We start from the raw sequence: 19,878 nt of genomic DNA on the forward strand, positions 1-19,878 counted from the left end.
CTGCAGAACATTGCTCTGTCCTCTCCACCTCCTGACAGATACAGAGTGATATATTCTGCAGATTATTACACCACTGACCTCTCTAGAGATCTGCAGAACATTGCTCTGTCCTCTCCACCTCCTGACAGATACAGAGTGATATATTCTGCAGATTATTACACCACTGACCTGTCTAGAGATCTGCAGAACATTGCTCTGTCCTCTACTGACAGATACAGTGTGATATATTCTGCAGAGTATTACACCACTGACCTCTCTAGATATCTGCAGAACATTGCTCTGTCCTCTCCACCTCCTGACAGATACAGAGTGATATATTCTGCAGATTATTACACCACTGACCTCTCTACAGATCTGCAGAACATTGCTCTGTCCTCTCCACCTCCTGACAGATACATAGTGATATATTCTGCAGAGTATTACACCTATAACCTTCGGACCCCCATAGAACACAGGTTCCCTGGATAAATTCCCCAATCTAGAAATGAAAACACTAAAAATGGTAAAAATAAATCTGTTTATTATAGAATCGGGTAGAATTTCTGTGCGGTTTTCTGTGGCTCCGGCCCTTTAACATGCGATGATCGGTGAGATGAAGAGGGGGAGGGTCCTTCTTCACCCGTGGATATGGCCGCCAGTCCACCCTTACACAGCTCGATCCTGGATCAGAAGAAACCGGAAACGTTTTTCATATTTTTCAAAGTCGGATCCTAGAAAAGGAAAAAATACAAATAAGCAAAAAAATTCACAAAACCTTCACCACAAGGAGAAGATGAAGACGAGCGGAAGACGTCAGACTTACCGGATCTCGCGTCTGCTCATCACTGGAGGAGTCTTAATGGGAATTTCTGATGGTTTAGGTGGTAAAGACCACAATATTGGGGTGACAACTGCAAAACAAATCAGAAATTCAGTGTCCAGGCGGCTGTAGAAGAGTCGTGAGGTGAGAAGATCATCAGTGGACGGCACTTACTTCACCTAAAGATGGTAAATGGGCCCCGAGCGGCAGATGGAAATAAGATGGCCGCTATCTCTCCCGGGGGTTGGGGGCCCTGATGGTAAATGGGCCCCAAGTGGCAGATGTTACTAAAATGGCCACTTTCTCTTTCGGGGGTTGGAGGCCCTGATGTTAACCGTAGCCCCCGAAAGGTCGTCCATCTCCACATCAGGAGCTGGAAATTGGCGTCCGCCAACCTCCATCTTCCCATCCTCCATCTCCACGTCCTCTGGAAACTGGCGTCCGCCAGCCTCCATCTTCTCATCCTCCTCCTCCATCTCCGCGTCCTCTGGAAACTGGCGTCCGCCAACCTCCATCTTCTCATCCTCCTCCTCCATCTCCACGTCCTCCGGAAATTGGCGTCCGCCAACCTCCATCTTCTCTACAACACTCATCATTGGAAACATCACCATCCTCCTCTTCTTCATATGAGACACGTCCATGATGAGAGCCAGCAAGAGAAACTGACACCGCGGTCAATGTGTGACCCCAATTTATAAACTTGATGATGTCACAACCTGAGGGCCATTATGTGCAAACGGAACACATGCAGATCACAGGCCCCGCCCTTCACATGACATCACGCTCAGATTCTCTAGAGGACGTCACGCTCAGAGAAATAGAATCTGCCCACATTCTAGATGACATCACAAGAAGCGTATCCCAGTGAACCGTTACAACAGAGCGGCCATTTATAACGTAATATGGTAGAAGAATACAGACAGTCGGGGGTTTTAAATAAAACATTTTTACACCGTTCACTGTGTGAGTCAAATAATGCCATGTTGTAATAGTTCCGGACTTTTACAGATGCAGCGATACCAATTTTATTATTATTTTTTTATTTTTACATTGTGCTTGGGGAAAATGGGAAATGTTTTTTTTTAACTTTAGATTATTTTTTTTTACACACATTTTATTAGTTCCCCTAGGGGACTTGAACCAGTGATCATTAGATCGCTGGTACAATACACTGCAATACATGGATGAGTTACGGAAACAGCGTAACTCGCTGAGCTACGCTGTTTCCGGAACTCCCATAGTAGTGAATGTCAGTTATAGAAGCAGCGTAGCGTGCTACTCTGTAGCCGTAACTACTATTCAGTTCTATGGGAGTTGCGGAAACTGCGTAACTCGAACATGTAACCAGGAAGTGAAGTAGCCGGAAGACCGCGGAGCCGGGTAAGATGGAATGGGGCTTAGGGGGCCCCGTTCTAGAGATATTACACCTGTGGATATGTCATAAATGTCCTTCGTAGGAAAACCAATATAAATGCTGCGGTCGCTATTGACCACAGTATTTAACTAGTTAAACAGCGCCATCTCTGTTCCTAGCCGGTAGTGCAGCGTGTCAGAAGCTGACACCTGCAGTGTATGGAGCAGGCTCAGCGCGTGAGCCCGCTCCATACATCATCCCCTCCCCGCCTGATGATGTGCTGGCACATCATGGGTCGGGAAGGGGTTAAGTAAGGAGCGGTCAGGGGGCCCGACACTGCCGACTATAACACGCAGGGACTTTTTAGCAAGATTTATTCTTGCTAAAAACTGCGCCTTATAGTCCGAAAAATACGGTATATATATATATATTGATTGTAGATTTTGTCAATTGTATTTTCGGTACATAATTAACCCTTTCATGACCAGGGGTCATTGATGCCCCTGCGTCCAGGGCAAATTTTCCATTTCTGATTTGCACTTCTTTAGACGATAATAACTTTGCAACCGCTTTGAATATCACAACTATTTTAACTTTGATTTTTACAAGACTTATGAGGCTTTCATTTTCTAGATTAGTTTAATTAATTCCATGTTTTACAATTTTATTATGAGCAGAAAAATCACAAAAAAAATTGAAAAATAAACAATTTTGTAATTTTTTAAAATAGATTTACCCGTTATTTATGTGTGTGTGTGCGTATGTTATATATATATATAAATATATACACATATATACACACATACATATATACACATACATACATACACATATATACACATACATACACACATACATATATACACACACACACACACACATACATATATACACATATATATACACATACATACACACATACATATATACACATACATATATACACATACATATATACACATACATATATACACATACATACACACACATACATATATACACATACATACATACACATATATACACATACATACACACATACATATATACACACACACACACACACATACATACATACACATACATACACACACATACATACATATATACACATACATACACACACATACATCCACATACATACACACACATACACATACATACATATATACACATACATATATACACACTGTTGCAGTTCTTTAACGCCTTAACGCTCCATGACCTACTATTAGGTCATGCTAACTGTAGCGTTCGTGCTCAGTGACCTAATAGTAGGTCATGGAGTAAACACGGCGCCGTTCGCGCGGGGCGCGTTCATGAGCTGTGATAGCTGCTGTTTCCGACAGCAGACTATCACAGCTCAATGTGCCGGGACCGATCGCGGAGCTTCCCCGCCGATTAACCCCTCAGAAGCCACGTTCAATAGCGATCGCGGCTTCTTAGGGGTTAATCCGCCATCGCCGGCCTGCTACACGATAGCGGCCGGCGATGGTGACTATGGCAACCGGACACCAAACAATGGCGTCCGGCTATGCCATAGACGGAAGCCTAGTGGTTCCTGACAACGTCAGGACCCACTATGCTTGCTGTCAGTGAGTAGCTGACAGTTCTAATACACTGCACTACGCATGTAGTGCAGTGTATTAGAATTGCGATCAGGGCCTCCTGCCCTCAAGTCCCCTAGTGGGACAAAGTAATAAAGTTAAAAAATAGTTAAAAAAAGATGTGTAAAAATAAGAAAATAAAAGTTTTAAAAAGTATTAAAAGTAAAAATCCCCCTTTTTCCCTTATCAGTCATTTATTATTAATAAAAATATATAAACAAACAAACTATACATAATTGGTATCGCCGCGTCCGTAACGGCCTGAACTACAAAATGATTTCGTTATTTATCCCGCACGGTGAACGCCGTAAAATAAAATAATAATAGACCGTACCAGAATCACAATTGTTTGGTCACTTCACCTCGCAAAAAATTGAAGAAAAAGAGATCAAAAAGTCGCATGTACCGAAAAATGGTCCTGATCGAAACTACAGTTCGTTACGCAAAAAATAAGTCCTCGCACGGCTTTATTGATGGAAAAATAAAACCGTTCTGGCTCTTAGAATAAGGTAACACAAAAAGTGAGTGATTGTTTACAAAACGTATTTTATTGTGCAAACGCCATAAGACATAAAAAAACTATAAACATCTGGTGTCACCGTAATCGTATCGCCCCGCAGAATAAAGTGAATATGTCATTTATAGCGCACGGTGAACGCTGTAAAAAAAAAAGAATGAAAAAACAATAGTAGAATTGCTGTTTTTTAGTCACCGCGCCACCTAAAAATAGAATAAAAACTGATCAAAAAGCCGCATGCACCCCAAGAAAACTACAATGAATTCCTCAAGGGGTCTAGTTTCAAAATTGGGGTCACTTTTGGGGGGTTTCCACTGTTTTGGCACCACAAGACCTCTTCAAACCGGACATGGTGCCTAATAAAAAGGAGGTCTCATAATCCACTGGGTGCTCCTTTGCTTCGGAGGCCGGTGCTTCAGTCCATTACCGCACTAGGGCCACATGTGGGATATTTCTCAAAACTGCAGAATCTGGGCAATACATTTTGAGTTGCGTTTCTCTGGTAAATCCTTTTGTGTTATAGAAAAAAAATTGCATAAAAAGGATTTTCTGACAAAAATAAATATGTAAATTTCACCTCTACTTTGCTCTAAATTCCTGTGAAACACCTAAAGGGTTAATAAACTTTCTAAATGCTGTTGTGAATACTTTGAGGGGTCTAGTTTCTAAAATGGGGTATTTGATAGGGGTTTCTAATATATGGGCCCCTCAAAGCAACTTCAGAACTGAAGTGGAACCTAAAAAAATAAATAAATGAGGCAATACTTCGCTTCTTACATTATACTGATAATGAGCCGTGCCCACCCCGAGATGACCCCAGTTTTGACCGTTTGTATAAACGGAGACCCCTATTAGACCGTGCCAGTGCCCGGTTTTCCCAGCATACACCACCGAGACGTTTATTTCTATTGATGAGTCCCTGGTACATTTTAAAGGGAGGGTTCAATTCCGCCAGTACCTGCTGGGTAAGAGGGCAAGGTATGGCGTGAAGATGTATGAGCTGCGAGAGTGAATCAGGGTATACCTACAGATTTAGGATACATGAAGGAAAGGCCACCCCCAAACCAGACTGCATCCTGGACTACAATAGGTACATGGGAGGGATGGACTTGTCAAATCAAGTCCTGAAGCCCTACAGCGCCATGCGGTGTGGTATAAGAAGCTGGCCGGGCACATCATACAGATGGCATTGTACAATGCGTTACGTGCTACGTCGATGTACAGGCCAGACGGGAACTTTCCTGGAATTTCAAGAGGTGGTTATCAAGAAACTAATCTTTAGGGACCAGGAAGGGGGGGCACCCAGTACTTCTGGAAGCATGGCCACACGCATCGTACCAGGGCAACACTTTCCAGGAGAAGTTCCCAAACCGGTGGAAAGGGAAAGAGTCAAAAGGGGTGCAGAGTCTGCTATAAGAGGGCGATAAGGAGGGACACAATATACCAATGTGACACGTGTCCTGAAAAACCAGAGCTCTGTATAAAAGATTGTTTTAAAATTGATCATACATCCCTTGATTTTTAATCTACCCCAGTTTTACTTACCCTGATGCCCTCCGCACAGCTTATCCCCCCTCGTCTTTCCCTTCTGAGCCCTGCTGTGTGCCCAGGCAGCTGATAACAGCCACATGTAGGGTACTACCGTACCCAGGAGAACCCACATTACATCTTAAGGGGTGTATATCTCCGGTGGCGCATGCTGGGCACACTATATCGGACACTGACATGCCATATATATATATAAAATTGCAAATCTCACTCTGCACCATCTGCTGCGCATTATCTTTTACACAGTACCTGTGGGGTCAAAATGCTCACTACACCTCTAGTCTTAAGGGGTGTCGTTTTTAAAATGGGGTCACTTCTCTGGGGTTTCAACTGTACTGGTGCCTCAGGGGCTTCTGCATACATGACTTAGCACCAGAAAAGCTTCAGTAGGCCAAATGGTGGTCCTTTCCTTCTGAGCCCACCCCCCCCCATGGGCCCAAACGTCAGTTTATCGCCACAAATTGGGCATTGCCGCACTCAGGACAAATTGGACAACAAAATGGGGTATTTTATTTCTTGTGAAAATAAGACATTTTCACCCAAAACTACATATTATTGGAAAAAATTAATTTTGTTTGAATTCCCAGTCCAATTCAAATAAGTTATGTGAAAAAACTATGGGGTCAAAATGGTCACAACACCCATAAATGAATTCCTTGAGGGGTGTAGTTTCCAAAATGGGGTCACTTCTGGTGGGTTTTCATTGCTTTGATACCTCTGGGGCTCTGCAAATGCGACATGGCACCCGAAAACCAATCCAGCAAAATCTGCACTCCAAAGAACACACAGCACTCCTTCCCTTCTGAGGCCACCCATGGGCCCAAACGGCAGTTTATCACCACAAATGGGGTATTGCTGCATTCAGGAGAAATTGGGCAACAAAATGGGGTATTTTGTTCCCTGTGAAAATAAGAAATTTTTATCAAAAATGACATCTTATTGGAAAAAATTTCATTTTTTTAATTTCATAGCCCAATTCAAATATGTGCTGTGTAAAAACTGTGCGGTCAAAATGGTAACAACAACCATAAATGAATTGCTTGAGGGGTGTAGTTTCCGAAATGGGGTCACTTTTTGGGGATTCCTACTGTTTTGGCACCTCAACACCTCTTCAAACCTGGCATGCTGCCTAAAATATATTCTAATAAAAAAGAGGCCTCAAAATGCACTAGGTACTTCTTTGCTTCTGGGGCTTGTGTTTTAGTCCACGAGCGCACTAGAGCCACATGTGGGACATTTCTAAAAACTGCAGAATCTGGTCAATACATATTTAGTAGTGTTTCTCTGGTAAAACCTTCTTTGTTACAGAAAAAAATTGAATAAAATTGAAATTCAGCAGAAAAAATTAAATTTGCAAATTTCATTTCCACTTTGCTTTAATTCCTGTGAAATGCCTGAAGGGTTAAAAAACTTCTAAATGCTGATTTGAATACTTTGAAGGGTCTAGTTTTTAAAATGGGGTGTTTTATGGGGGTTTCTAATACATAGGCCCCTCAAATCCACTTCAGAACTGAACTGGTACCTTCAAAAAAAGGCTTTTGAAATTTTCTTAAGAATATGAGAAATTGCTGTTTATGTTCTAAGCCTTGTAACGTCCAAGAAAAATAACAGAATGTTCAAAAAACGATGCCAATCTAAAGTAGACATATGGGAAATGTGAGCTAGTAACTATTTTGGGTGGTATAAGCGTCTGTTTTACAAGCAGATGCATTTAAATTCTGAAAAATGCTATTTCTTGTAAATTTTCTCAAAATTTTGCAATTTTTCACAAATGAAGACTGAATATATCGTCCAAATTTTACCACGATCATAAAGCCCAATGTGTCACAAGAAAACAATCTCAGAATCGCTTGGGTAGGTTTAAGCATTCCGACGTTATTACCACATAAAGTGAAATATGTCAGATTTGAAAAATCTAGGCTGCGTCCTTAAGGTGTCACGGAAAATTTTATTTTTTATATAATATTGCTTTTAGTAGGTCATTAAAATAAATTGTATTTATTTGTGTTGTACTTTTTATTTTTTTCTTTCTTTTTCTTCTCTATGGGGGCTACCATTTTTTTTTTCATCTCTGTATGTGTTGATTAACGACACATACAGAGATGGAATACGGCAGCTACAATGCATAGGAGTCAATGAACGGCTCCCGTCCATTGTATCTGCTCTCTGGCTCTGTACTGAGCAGACGCAGGTCAGAGTCACACAGCAGAGCAGCTGTTTGCAGGGAGAGAGCAGGCGCCATCATGAAGACCAGCTGCACTGCATGTAAGATGTGTGTGTCTGTCCCACTCTCTATCTCACAGACCCCCGCTCTCGTGACCCCCCCCCACCCGACGGCCCCCCCTGTAGTCGTGCAGGAGACTCTGTATAAAGGACACATGATGTAACTGTCCTGGGAATGCTGGGTGATAATATGCCTGGTGTTAGTGTGGTCACCCAGCTTTCCCAGACCCCTGTCACATTCCCAAACAGTCTCAGCACAACTAGAGAGATTTACCGTTCAGGGGTCTGGGAAAGCTGGGTGACGACAATTACCCCTCCTACTGGAGTATGTTTGGGGATGTGACTAATGAACCTCTCACACTCCAGTAGGAGGGGTAATGGTGGTCACCCAGCTTTCCCAGAAGCAGATATAACCAGGAAAGGGCTGGATTGATGGGCTGAGGGTTCACAGGGTTTTTGGTGATCCCCCTCTGTCATGTGATCGGACCTAGGTTACCGGTTCATCAGACGGGGTTCATGTGACTATAAATCTGTCCATAACAAGAGACAGTGCACTCAGGACAAGCCCTGCCCTCATGCCGTAGTTGTGGTTCTGTCTGCAGTGATGGTGGTGGGTGGCTCTGACACCCTCCTCCCCCGTCGGGTCATCTCAGGACAGAAGGGGTGTCCGGATTGGAGACACAGCGCCGCACCTGTCCTCAGGTTGTGTCTGGTATTGCAGTTCACCTCCATTGAAGTGAATAGGACAGAGCTGTAATACCACACCCGACCTGAGGACAGGTGCGGCGCCATGTTTTACTGGACGATCCCTTTAACACTTTTCTCGTGTCTGCAGAGCTGTGTGTGGGGCAGAGCGGAGTGTTAACGCGCGCCGCTGATACTTCATAGCCGCTTATCAGCTCTTTTGAAGAATCAGCGGCAAGCACCCCCCCCCCCCCCCCCCCCACACACAAACACAAACACGCAAAATCAAGTGTAATCAAGAGGTTTTTGATGTGGTTTTTATAGCAAAAAAGGGAAAGGGAGACCCCGCTGGCTGGCAGGCGCAACACTGTAACAAAGTGAAACTAATCTGCGGTTAGGCAAAATAGAGAAGGGTTGCCCTTGTTTCCAGCCAGATACAGGAGTATTCAATAAGATCAAATATAACTTTTATTGGGTAGGATTAAATAAGTAAATGATCAAAGACAAAACGACACTCGTTTAAAAACGAGCCAATGCTCACTGGCAGTAGAAGATCTGCGTGCTGAGATGCAAACAGTCAGTCCAGTGTAATGGGTCAGTGTTTAGACAGCGTCTGCAGTACGCTGAAATTGCAAAACAAGATCATAGCAGCGGCTGACAGTCAGTGAGACATTGCGTATAAAACATAGCGAGAAGCCCCCCCGACATGTTTCGCTACGAACGTAGCGTCCTCAGGGGTTCATATGGGGCTACTGACGGCGTATTGTGCATCCACACCCTTTTAAAGCCTCGGTCCGCCATGACAGTGGGCGTCGGTCCGCAGGGACCCAATGAAAAGAGGCTAAACAGACCGGCCGTCAATAGTGAGACGAGCGGGTCGTAAGGCCAATCAGAATGGCCAATGGACTGCACCAATCAGAAATCCAGGAGGGCGCGCCTGCGCACAAAAAGTCGGCGCACATCCTTAAAGGGTGGGAAGACCTTCTAACCGATAATTCTCTACGCATGCTTCACTACCCCTTGGACTTTGAAAAAAGTGCCTTTGATCAAATTAACCTCCAGTTGCAAAAGGAAATTGAGGATATTAAAATCTTCAGTACCACATCCGAATATAACAACTGTGAAATCAAACTACAAAGAAATATGGAAAGCCTGCAAAGAGAAATTAAGGAACGCAACACCGTAAATATATACGAGACCGCAAAGACTTTGAAACGGGACAAGCGTATTCATTCCGTAAACACACACCCCCTGTTATCCATCGTGAAATTAGATCTACTGACTACTCTGAATCTGATATCTCCGGTACAGATGACCCTAGGCCATCCCTTGAGGATAAGAGACTGGGGACAAAGCGAAAAACCAATAACAGGAGATATAATCCTCCAAAAAGAACCTTTTTACCTCTTAAAGTAAATAAACAAATATGCCCTATACAGGGTAATCCTACCTGTGATGATGAGACGAGTGCTGAGAAATGATCTCTACAGAACAGGAAGGGTCAGTCCATTATGAATGGTGGATTCTGTATTATCTATATATAGATGTTACCTGTCAGTGTAATCCTGCCTGTGATGATAATGAGATGACTGCTGAGAAATGATCTCTACAGAACAGGAAGGGTCAGTCTATTATGAATGGTGGATTCTGTATTATCTACATATATAGATGTTACCTGTCAGTGTAATCCTGCCTGTGATGAGACGAGTGCTGAGAAATGATCTCTACAGAACAGGAAGGGTCAGTCTATTATGAATGGTGGATTCTTTGTTATCTACATATATAGATGTTACCTGTCAGTGTAATCCTGCCTGTGATGATAATGAGATGAGTGCTGAGAAATGATCTCTACAGAACAGGAAGGGTCAGTCTATTATGAATGGTGGATTCTTTGTTATCAACATATATAGATGTTACCTGTCAGTGTAATCCTGCCTGTGATGATAATGAGAGGTGTGATGAGAAGTGATCTATACAGAACAGGAAGGGTCAGTCCATTATGAATGGTGGATTCTGTATTATCTATATATAGATGTTACCTGTCAGTGTAATCCTGCCTGTGATGATAATGAGATGAGTGCTGAGAAATGATCTCTACAGAACAGGAAGGGTCAGTCTATTATGAATGGTGGATTCTTTGTTATCTACATATATAGATGTTACCTGTCAGTGTAATCCTGCCTGTGATGATAATGAGATGACTGCTGAGAACTGTAAGGAGCAGTCTACTATGAGACTCATTGGCCAGAGGGCAAACTGCAAGATTAGATAAAGACAAAAAAATAATATAAAAAAAACCACCAAAAAAATCATAAAAAATATGTTTAACAGAAACTTGATTTAAACAATAGATCATTTTCTGATGACACATTCTCTGTAAGTGGTTGAGCTGAGCTTTCCTAGATCTCGGCCTAGAGTGCAGCTGTTAATCGCAGCCGCTGCCCCCCAAAATCTGATGCTAAGCCTAGTGCATGACCGGATTCAGAGAGCGCCTTGTAGAGAACTTCTATGTGTAGTCACAGCTCCCTCAGGTCCTGCACTATGTATAACACATTGTCTGACGTGTTACTGTAATGTAGAACTAAGGAGGAACCCCACCTTAAAGAGAACAGAAAGGAGAAGACCTTTTCTCTCCTCAGTAGATGTTGACTCGCTCATTGCTGTGACGCTATCTAATCATAGTGGACAGCCTCACAGCGATGCAAAAGACCTGCAGGAAATTTCTCAAAATCAGCAGGTTTTCTGCATCGCTGTGAAGCGGTCCGCTCTGATTGGACAGCGTCACAGCAAAAAGTGAGGCAACGCCTACTGAGGAGAGATGGTGTCTCCTCTTTGTACCTTTAATTACAACACGCATATGTTAGGTGCAAAACGGAGTAAGGGCTGTAGTGGAACAACATGGAGGGGGGCAAAAAAGAAAAAGACAGCGTTGGAATCTGGAGGACGCCAAGTATAAGGGGAGGAATGTGGTTAAAAAAACAACAACAAATAACACAGCAGGTCCTGCTTAATAAACCACGGAGTTCACTTTCTAAATTCATTATTACTGACCTCTGGTAACACCTCCTGGAATTTCCTCCTCCGGTTCACTCTTACACGGTTGATCGACCCTCACTCGCTCTTCTTCTTCATCCTCTGTTTTAATAATAGTCAGATCTTCCCCCTGATTTCACATATGTAACAATTCAGTACAATACAGCAGAGAGTGCGAAGAATCTAACAGATCAACATAAGAAACCACCAAACTCTATGACCCCATCTATGACCGTTAGGGATGCACGATGCATCGAAACTTCCATACTGTTTCGATACCGTTATGTCATGTATTTCGATACTTAGCTCTGCGGCCGCACAGCTCAGTATAGTAACACATGAATGTATGAGAGCGGGGCTGCGGCTGTGTGATAGTCATTGCCCCGCTCCTGAGTCCTGACGAGTGCGCGGGGTCAGGATGATGCGATGCGGCCAGCGCTGCACTAATGATTGCCGGCACTGAAGACAGAACATGGCGGGCACGCTGCAAAACACCCCCATGTTCTGTCTTCAGTGCCTGCACCGCCGCTTATTATAGTGCAGCGCCGGCCGCATCACCTCATGCTGACCGCGCTCTCACTTATGTCAGGAGCGGGGCAATGGTTGTATTACACAGCCACAGCCCCCCTCTATAACGGCGGAGATCAGAGAAACCTCTCATCTCCGCCGCTATTCCCCTGAATGCTGCGATCACAGCGGACTGCAGCATTCAGGAGAAAGGGAGATGCCCCTTGGATCGCATCGCAGGAATCCCTGTGACGCGATTGAGGGACATACCATATATGGGCAGACAGCCCAGGGTCCATTGAAGGACCCCAGGGCTGTCCTACCATATTTCCTGTTGTTAGGGCATATTGAGGTATGTCCTAACAGGTGCCTCTGTACTATCCGTACACAGGCTAATATACTGGTATATAGATATATGCCTGTGTACTATCAGTGAATAGCTGTATGCCTGTGTACTATCAGTATATAGATATATGCCTGTGTACTATCAGTATATAGATCTATGCCTGTGTACTATCAGTATATAGATATATGCCTGTGTACTATCAGTATATAGATATATGCCTGTGTACTATCAGTGTATAGATATATGCCTGTGTACTATCAGTATATAGATATATGTCTGTGTACTATCAGTATATAGATATATGCCTGTGTACTATCAATATATAGATATATGCCTGTGTACTATCAGTATATAGATATATGCCTGTGTACTATCAGTATATAGATATATGCCTGTGTACTATCAGTATATAGATATATGCCTGTGTACTATCAGTATATAGATATATGCCTGTGTACTATCAGTATATAGATATATGCCTGTGTACTATCAGTATATAGATATATGCCTGTGTACTATCAGTATATAGATATATGCCAGTGTACTATCAGTATATAGATATATGCCTGTGTACTATCAGTATATAGATATATGCCTGTGTACTATCAGTATATAGATATCTGCCTGTGTACTATCAGTATATAGATATATGCCTGTGTGCTATCAGTATATAGATATATGCCTGTGTACTATCAGTATATAGATATATAGATATATGATGGACATGTGTCTTTTTTCAACCGTACAAACTATGTACTATCAGTATATAGATATATGCCTGTGTACTATCAGTATATAGATATATGCCTGTGTACTATCAGTATATAGATATATGCCCGTGTGCTATCAGTATAGATATATGCCCGTGTGCTATCAGTATATAGATATATGCCTGTGTGCTATCAGTATATAGATATATGCCTGTGTACTATCAGTATATAGATATATGCCTGTGTACTATCAGTATATAGATATATGCCTGTGTGCTATCAGTATATAGATATATGCCTGTGTACTATCAGTATATAGATGCCTGTGTACTATCAGTATATAGATATATGCCTGTGTACTATCAGTGTATAGATATATGCCTGTGTACTATCAGTATATAGATATATGGCTGTGTACTATCAGTATATAGATATATGCCTGTGTGCTATCAGTATATAGATATATGCCTGTGTACTATCAGTATATGGATATATGCCTGTGTGCTATCAGTATATAGATATATGCCTGTGTACTATCAGTGTATAGATATATGCCTGTGTACTATCAGTATATAGATATATGCCTCTGTACTATCAGTATATAGATATATGCCTGTGTACTTTCAGTATATAGATATATGCCTGTGTACTTTCAGTATATAGATATATGCCTGTGTGCTATCAGTGTATAGATATATGCCTGTGTACTATCAGTATATATATATATATATATGCCTGTGTACTATCAGTATATAGATATATGCCTGTGTACTATCAGTATATAGATATATGCCTGTGTACTATCAGTGTATAGATATATGCCTGTGTACTATCAGTATATATATATATGCCTGTGTACTATCAGTATATAGATATATGCCTGTGTACTATCAGTATATAGATATATGCCTGTGTACTATCAGTGTATAGATATATGCCTGTGTACTATCAGTATATAGATATATGCCTGTGTACTTTCAGTATATAGATATATGCCTGTGTACTATCAGTATATGGATATATGCCTGTGTGCTATCAGTATATAGATATATGCCTGTGTACTATCAGTGTATAGATATATGCCTGTGTACTATCAGTATATAGATATATGCCTCTGTACTATCAGTATATAGATATATGCCTGTGTACTTTCAGTATATAGATATATGCCTGTGTACTTTCAGTATATAGATATATGCCTGTGTGCTATCAGTGTATAGATATATGCCTGTGTACTATCAGTATATATATATATATATATGCCTGTGTACTATCAGTATATAGATATATGCCTGTGTACTATCAGTATATAGATATATGCCTGTGTACTATCAGTGTATAGATATATGCCTGTGTACTATCAGTATATATATATATGCCTGTGTACTATCAGTATATAGATATATGCCTGTGTGCTATCAGTATATAGATATATGCCTGTGTACTATCAGTGTATAGATATATGCCTGTGTGCTATCAGTATATAGATATATGCCTGTGTACTATCAGTATATAGATATATGCCTGTGTACTATCAGTATATAGATATATGCCTGTGTACTATCAGTATATAGATATATGCCTGTGTACTATCAGTATATAGATATATGCCTGTGTGCTATCAGTATATAGATATATGGCTGTGTGCTATCAGTATATAGATATATGCCTGTGTACTATCAGTATATAGATATATGCCTGTGTACTATCAGTATATAGATATAGGCCTGTGTACTATCAGTATATAGATATATGCCTGTGTGCTATCAGTATATAGATATATGCCTGTGTACTATCAGTGTATAGATATATGCCTGTGTACTATCAGTGTATAGATATATGCCTGTGTACTATCAGTGTATAGATATATGCCTGTGTACTATCAGTATATAGATATATGCCTGTGTACTATCAGTGTATAGATATATGCCTGTGTACTATCAGTGTATAGATATATGCCTGTGTACTATCAGTGTATAGATATATGCCTGTGTACTATCAGTATATAGATATATGCCTGTGTGCTATCAGTATATAGATATATGCCTGTGTGCTATCAGTATATAGATATATGCCTCTGTGCTATCAGTGTATAGATATATGCCTGTGTACTATCAGTGTATAGATATATGCCTGTGTACTATCAGTATATAGATATATGCCTGTGTGCTATCAGTATATAGATATATGCCTGTGTACTATCAGTATATAGATATATGCCTGTGTACTATCAGTATATAGATATATGCCTGTGTACTATCAGTATATAGATATATGCCTGTGTACTATCAGTATATAGATATATTGCTGTGTACTATCAGTATATAGATATATGCCTGTGTACTATCAGTATATAGATATATTGCTGTGTACTATCAGTATATAGATATATGCCTGTGTGCGATCAGTATATAGATGTATGCCTGTGTACTATCAGTGTATAGATATATGCCTGTGTACTATCAGTATATAGATATATGCCTGTGTACTATCAGTATATAGATGTATGCCTGTGTACTATCAGTGTATAGATATATGCCTGTGTACTATCAGTATATAGATATATGCCTGTGTACTATCAGTGTATAGATATATGCCTGTGTACTATCAGTATATAGATATATGCCTGTGTACTATCAGTATATAGATATATGCCTGTGTGCTATCAGTGTATAGATATATTGCTGTGTACTATCAGTATATAGATATATGCCTGTGTGCGATCAGTATATAGATGTATGCCTGTGTACTATCAGTATATAGATATATGCCTGTGTGCTATCAGTATATAGATATATGCCTGTGTACTATCAGTATATAGATATATGCCTGTGTACTATCAGTATATAGATATATGCCTGTGTGCTATCAGTGTATAGATATATGCCTGTGTACTATCAGTATATAGATATATGGCTGTGTGCTATCAGTATATAGATATATGCCTGTGTGCTATCAGTATATACATGTATGCCTGTGTACTATCAGTGTATAGATATATGCCTGTGTACTATCAGTATATAGATATATGCCTGTGTATTATCAGTGTATAGATATATGCCTGTGTACTATCAGTATATAGATATATGCCTGTGTACTATCAGTGTATAGATATATGCCTGTGTACTATCAGTATATAGATATATCCCTGTGTACTATCAGTATATAGATATATGCCTGTGTACTATCAGTATATAGATATATGCCTGTGTGTTATCAGTATATAGATATATGCCTGTGTACTATCAGTATATAGATATATGCCTGTGTACTATCAGTATATATTTCTATCACTTATTGTGAGACGCGAGGCGCGATGATGAATTTAACCTCCATGTACCTCAGTAATAGTAATTAACCCCATCATGTACCTCACACATTAACCCATTATGACTGAGAAACATGATGGGGTTAATTACTATTAATGAGGTACATGGAGGTTACATTCATCATCGCACCTCGCGCCTCACATCAGAAAACAGAAGAACTTTTTTTATTATTTTTTATTACTGTTGGTAAAGTATCGTTTTGGTATCAAAATCGCAATACTACACGAAGTATCGGTATCGGAGTCCAAATTCTGGTATCGTGACATCCCTAATGACTGCAGGACCGAAAAGCTCCGCACCCCCCTATATAGACCTGGTATACGGCTCAGCTTCATCTACCTGATGATTCTCTGGCACATTGGGATTTTCCTCTGGACAGTCCTGGGAATACAGAGGACTGGGACATCTCTCTGGTGGATTTCTCCTACTGGATCCATCTGTAGGAAACACACAGGGACTGAATACATGACTACTGTATATCTGTCTATATATCAGACACTTCTCTCTACACTTCTATGTTTACTGATCAGAGCCGGAATTACAATGTTGAGGTCCTCACTACCGGTGTCGATGTTCCTGCACCTTGTAAGCCGCCGGCCTAAAGGAGACTGTGCCCTACCAGAGCGAACGGCGGGGCGTAACTGGCTCCCTGCTCCACCATAGTATTTACCTGTATCTGCCCTCTGTGGACGCGGATACACATGAAAGTGGCGGGACACAGGACGCCTCTATTTAGTTACCTGCAACCAAAAATGGTCTGGGTGTCACTTGCTTATTAGCCTCTTAAAGGCTGTGTACACCTCTGTAGGCAATATTTTCTATACATATTAATTAACCCCTTCACGACATGGCTATATACTTTCCAACTCCTGATGCCCTGGGCAGGTGTCACATAAATAAATATTGGCAGAATGGAACAGGGTTGTACTTTCCTGTCCGCCGGCTCTCTCCACAAGTGCCGGCACATCTCCCCCTTAGTTTAATCAAACTTATGCCAAACCCCTGCAGATAGCACCTCATCCCCTGTAGATAGCGCCACTGAAGCTCCCTCTAGGAGCGGAATCATTTGCCAGAGCGTTGCCGTCAACTTGGCTGGAAATTGTGCTTCTAGAGGGAGCCCCTGACGTCTCTGTCCATATATGGACAGTGATGTCAGGGACTCCTCTGGGAGTGGAATCCATGGCCTATTTTTGACCTGTTTAAGAGAACCATTTCTCAAATCTGACGTGTTACTTTAAGGGTATGTGCACACGGGGCTGATAAGATGCAGATTTTCTGCAAAGTATTTAATTGCGAGAAAATCTGCAGCGTATTACAGTAGTAGCAATGAGGGTGAGATTTTAACAAATCTCATCTACACGTCGCGCCAAAAATGAGTTTTGGACGTTCCGCCGTGTTTACGCCATGTGGAGACGTATCAGAAGTGGGAATAAGATTTTACTTATCCAAGACATTGTGAGATTGTTTTTTCAGAACACGTTGTACTTTATATTCGTGGTAAATTTAGCTTCATACATTCTGTGTTACAGTTACTAAGGATGAAAAAAGACACAAGTCCATCAAGACCAACCTATAATCCGACCGTGTTGATCCAGAGGAAGATAAAACCCCATGAGGTGGATGATAATTGTCTAATTAGGGGAAAACTCCTCCCCGACTCCAAATCTGGAAATCAGAATAAATCCCTGGATCAGCGTCCCATCTCCAGAATCTAGTGCCCATAACTTGTAATATTAAAGAGAACCTCCGATTATACTGACATTATATAGGAAACTATTATACTGCCGGAGTGTGCCGATAATCGTCTTTCTACATGACTTGTATTACCAGGTTTACTTCTGACTACAGCACGACTGCCCATAGTCCTCGCTGCCGGCTGCCCATAACTCTGCATTAGGAGACAGCGCGTCCTGCTCGTCTTCATGGCTCCTGTATCCAGAACGGCCGCCAGCGCTGTACAATGTAATGTGACCTGTAATGCAGAGTTATGAGCAGCCGGCAGCACGAAACACAGGGATCTAATGTGATGTAAAAGGAGCCGAAATTGTGGAGCTCCTACATTACATGTCATTGTACACACGTGTATATGTGCTGCACATGACGGTATTAAGGCCTCAACATGACCGCCAGTCCAGCCTGTGCCCACAGTAATGCCAGTATAGATCTGTCTCTTCTCACCTTGTGATGTGCGCGGCCGGTAGTCCTCCATCATGACCTCCTCGTACCGATCCTTGTGTCCTTCTAGATACTCCCACTCCTCCATGGAGAGATAGACAGTGACATCCTGACACCTTATAGGAACCTGACACACACAATGATACAGTCATTACCCAGACACCTCCAGTGCTGTTACTGGAGAATTTCCCAGCATTCCCAGCAGTGTCACCTCTCCAGTCAGCAGCTCCGTCATCTTGTAGATCAGTTCTAAGATCTTCTCATGTATCCCGGAGTGAGGGGGAGGCTCTGTGATGGGACTACTGCTCCATCCTCCTGACTCATGGATGATGGGAGTCGTACAGTCACACGATGTCTTCTGCACTATTGTGTACTCCTGTGTATGGAGAGAGACACTTAGAGAACTGAACACAGTATTCCCCCCTCAGTAGAAAGAGGGAGATTGTGACCCCGCTGTATAGACCTCTAGTGACCCCACATGTGTAATACTGGAGACCTCACCTACAAAAAGACATTGAGAAAATAGAACGAGGCCAAAACTAAAAAGGAAATAATATTGGGGGGACTAGATGGACCATGTGCTCTCCTCCTGCCGTCATCTCCTATGTTTCTATATAGAGGTCATCCTGATCCTCCTGGTTCCTGGTCATTATCATTGCTCTACAACATTACTATTGCTGCATTGGTGACATGACACATAACTGACCATATTGGTGGCTGACCTGCAGCTTCTTGACGTCACTTGGAAGGTCTGGACGTTGTTATACAGGACACTGGATTCTTCCTATTATGTATTGTCCCTTCCCTATGTGTGACTTGTTCTATAATGTAGAAAAGTTTACCTCTCCGCTCAACAGGTAGATGATCTCCAAGGTGAAGTCTAATATTCTTCTGCTCATCTCATTCCTGTCCTTGTCCATTCTTGGTGGGTCATTCAGGGGAAGGAACGTTGTGGAGGAGAAGATGAGAAAACTGGAGGAACTGGAGGATCTAGTACTGCAGACGTCTTTATGAAGAAAGGAGAAGATGAGAAAACTGGAGGAACT

The 19,878-nt window shown here is 41.7% G+C and overlaps 1 protein-coding gene across 1 annotated transcript; it reads right to left on the reverse strand.

Moving 5' to 3' along the window:
• Positions 1–519: 519 nt before the first annotated feature.
• On the reverse strand, positions 520–19,859 carry LOC142733372 (uncharacterized). Its single transcript, XM_075849539.1, has 7 exons — positions 19,675–19,859; positions 19,044–19,208; positions 18,836–18,959; positions 16,997–17,094; positions 11,784–11,895; positions 803–890; positions 520–710 (listed from the first exon to the last, which is right to left on the reverse strand). The coding sequence occupies exons 1-7, from the start codon at positions 19,750–19,752 to the stop codon at positions 698–700; spliced, it is 678 nt and encodes a 225-aa protein (XP_075705654.1). The 5' UTR covers positions 19,753–19,859; the 3' UTR covers positions 520–697.
• Between the last annotated feature and the right edge of the window lie 19 nt (positions 19,860–19,878).

Source organism: Rhinoderma darwinii, unplaced genomic scaffold, assembly GCF_050947455.1.
Source record: "Rhinoderma darwinii isolate aRhiDar2 unplaced genomic scaffold, aRhiDar2.hap1 Scaffold_945, whole genome shotgun sequence".
NCBI lineage: Eukaryota > Metazoa > Chordata > Amphibia > Anura > Rhinodermatidae > Rhinoderma > Rhinoderma darwinii.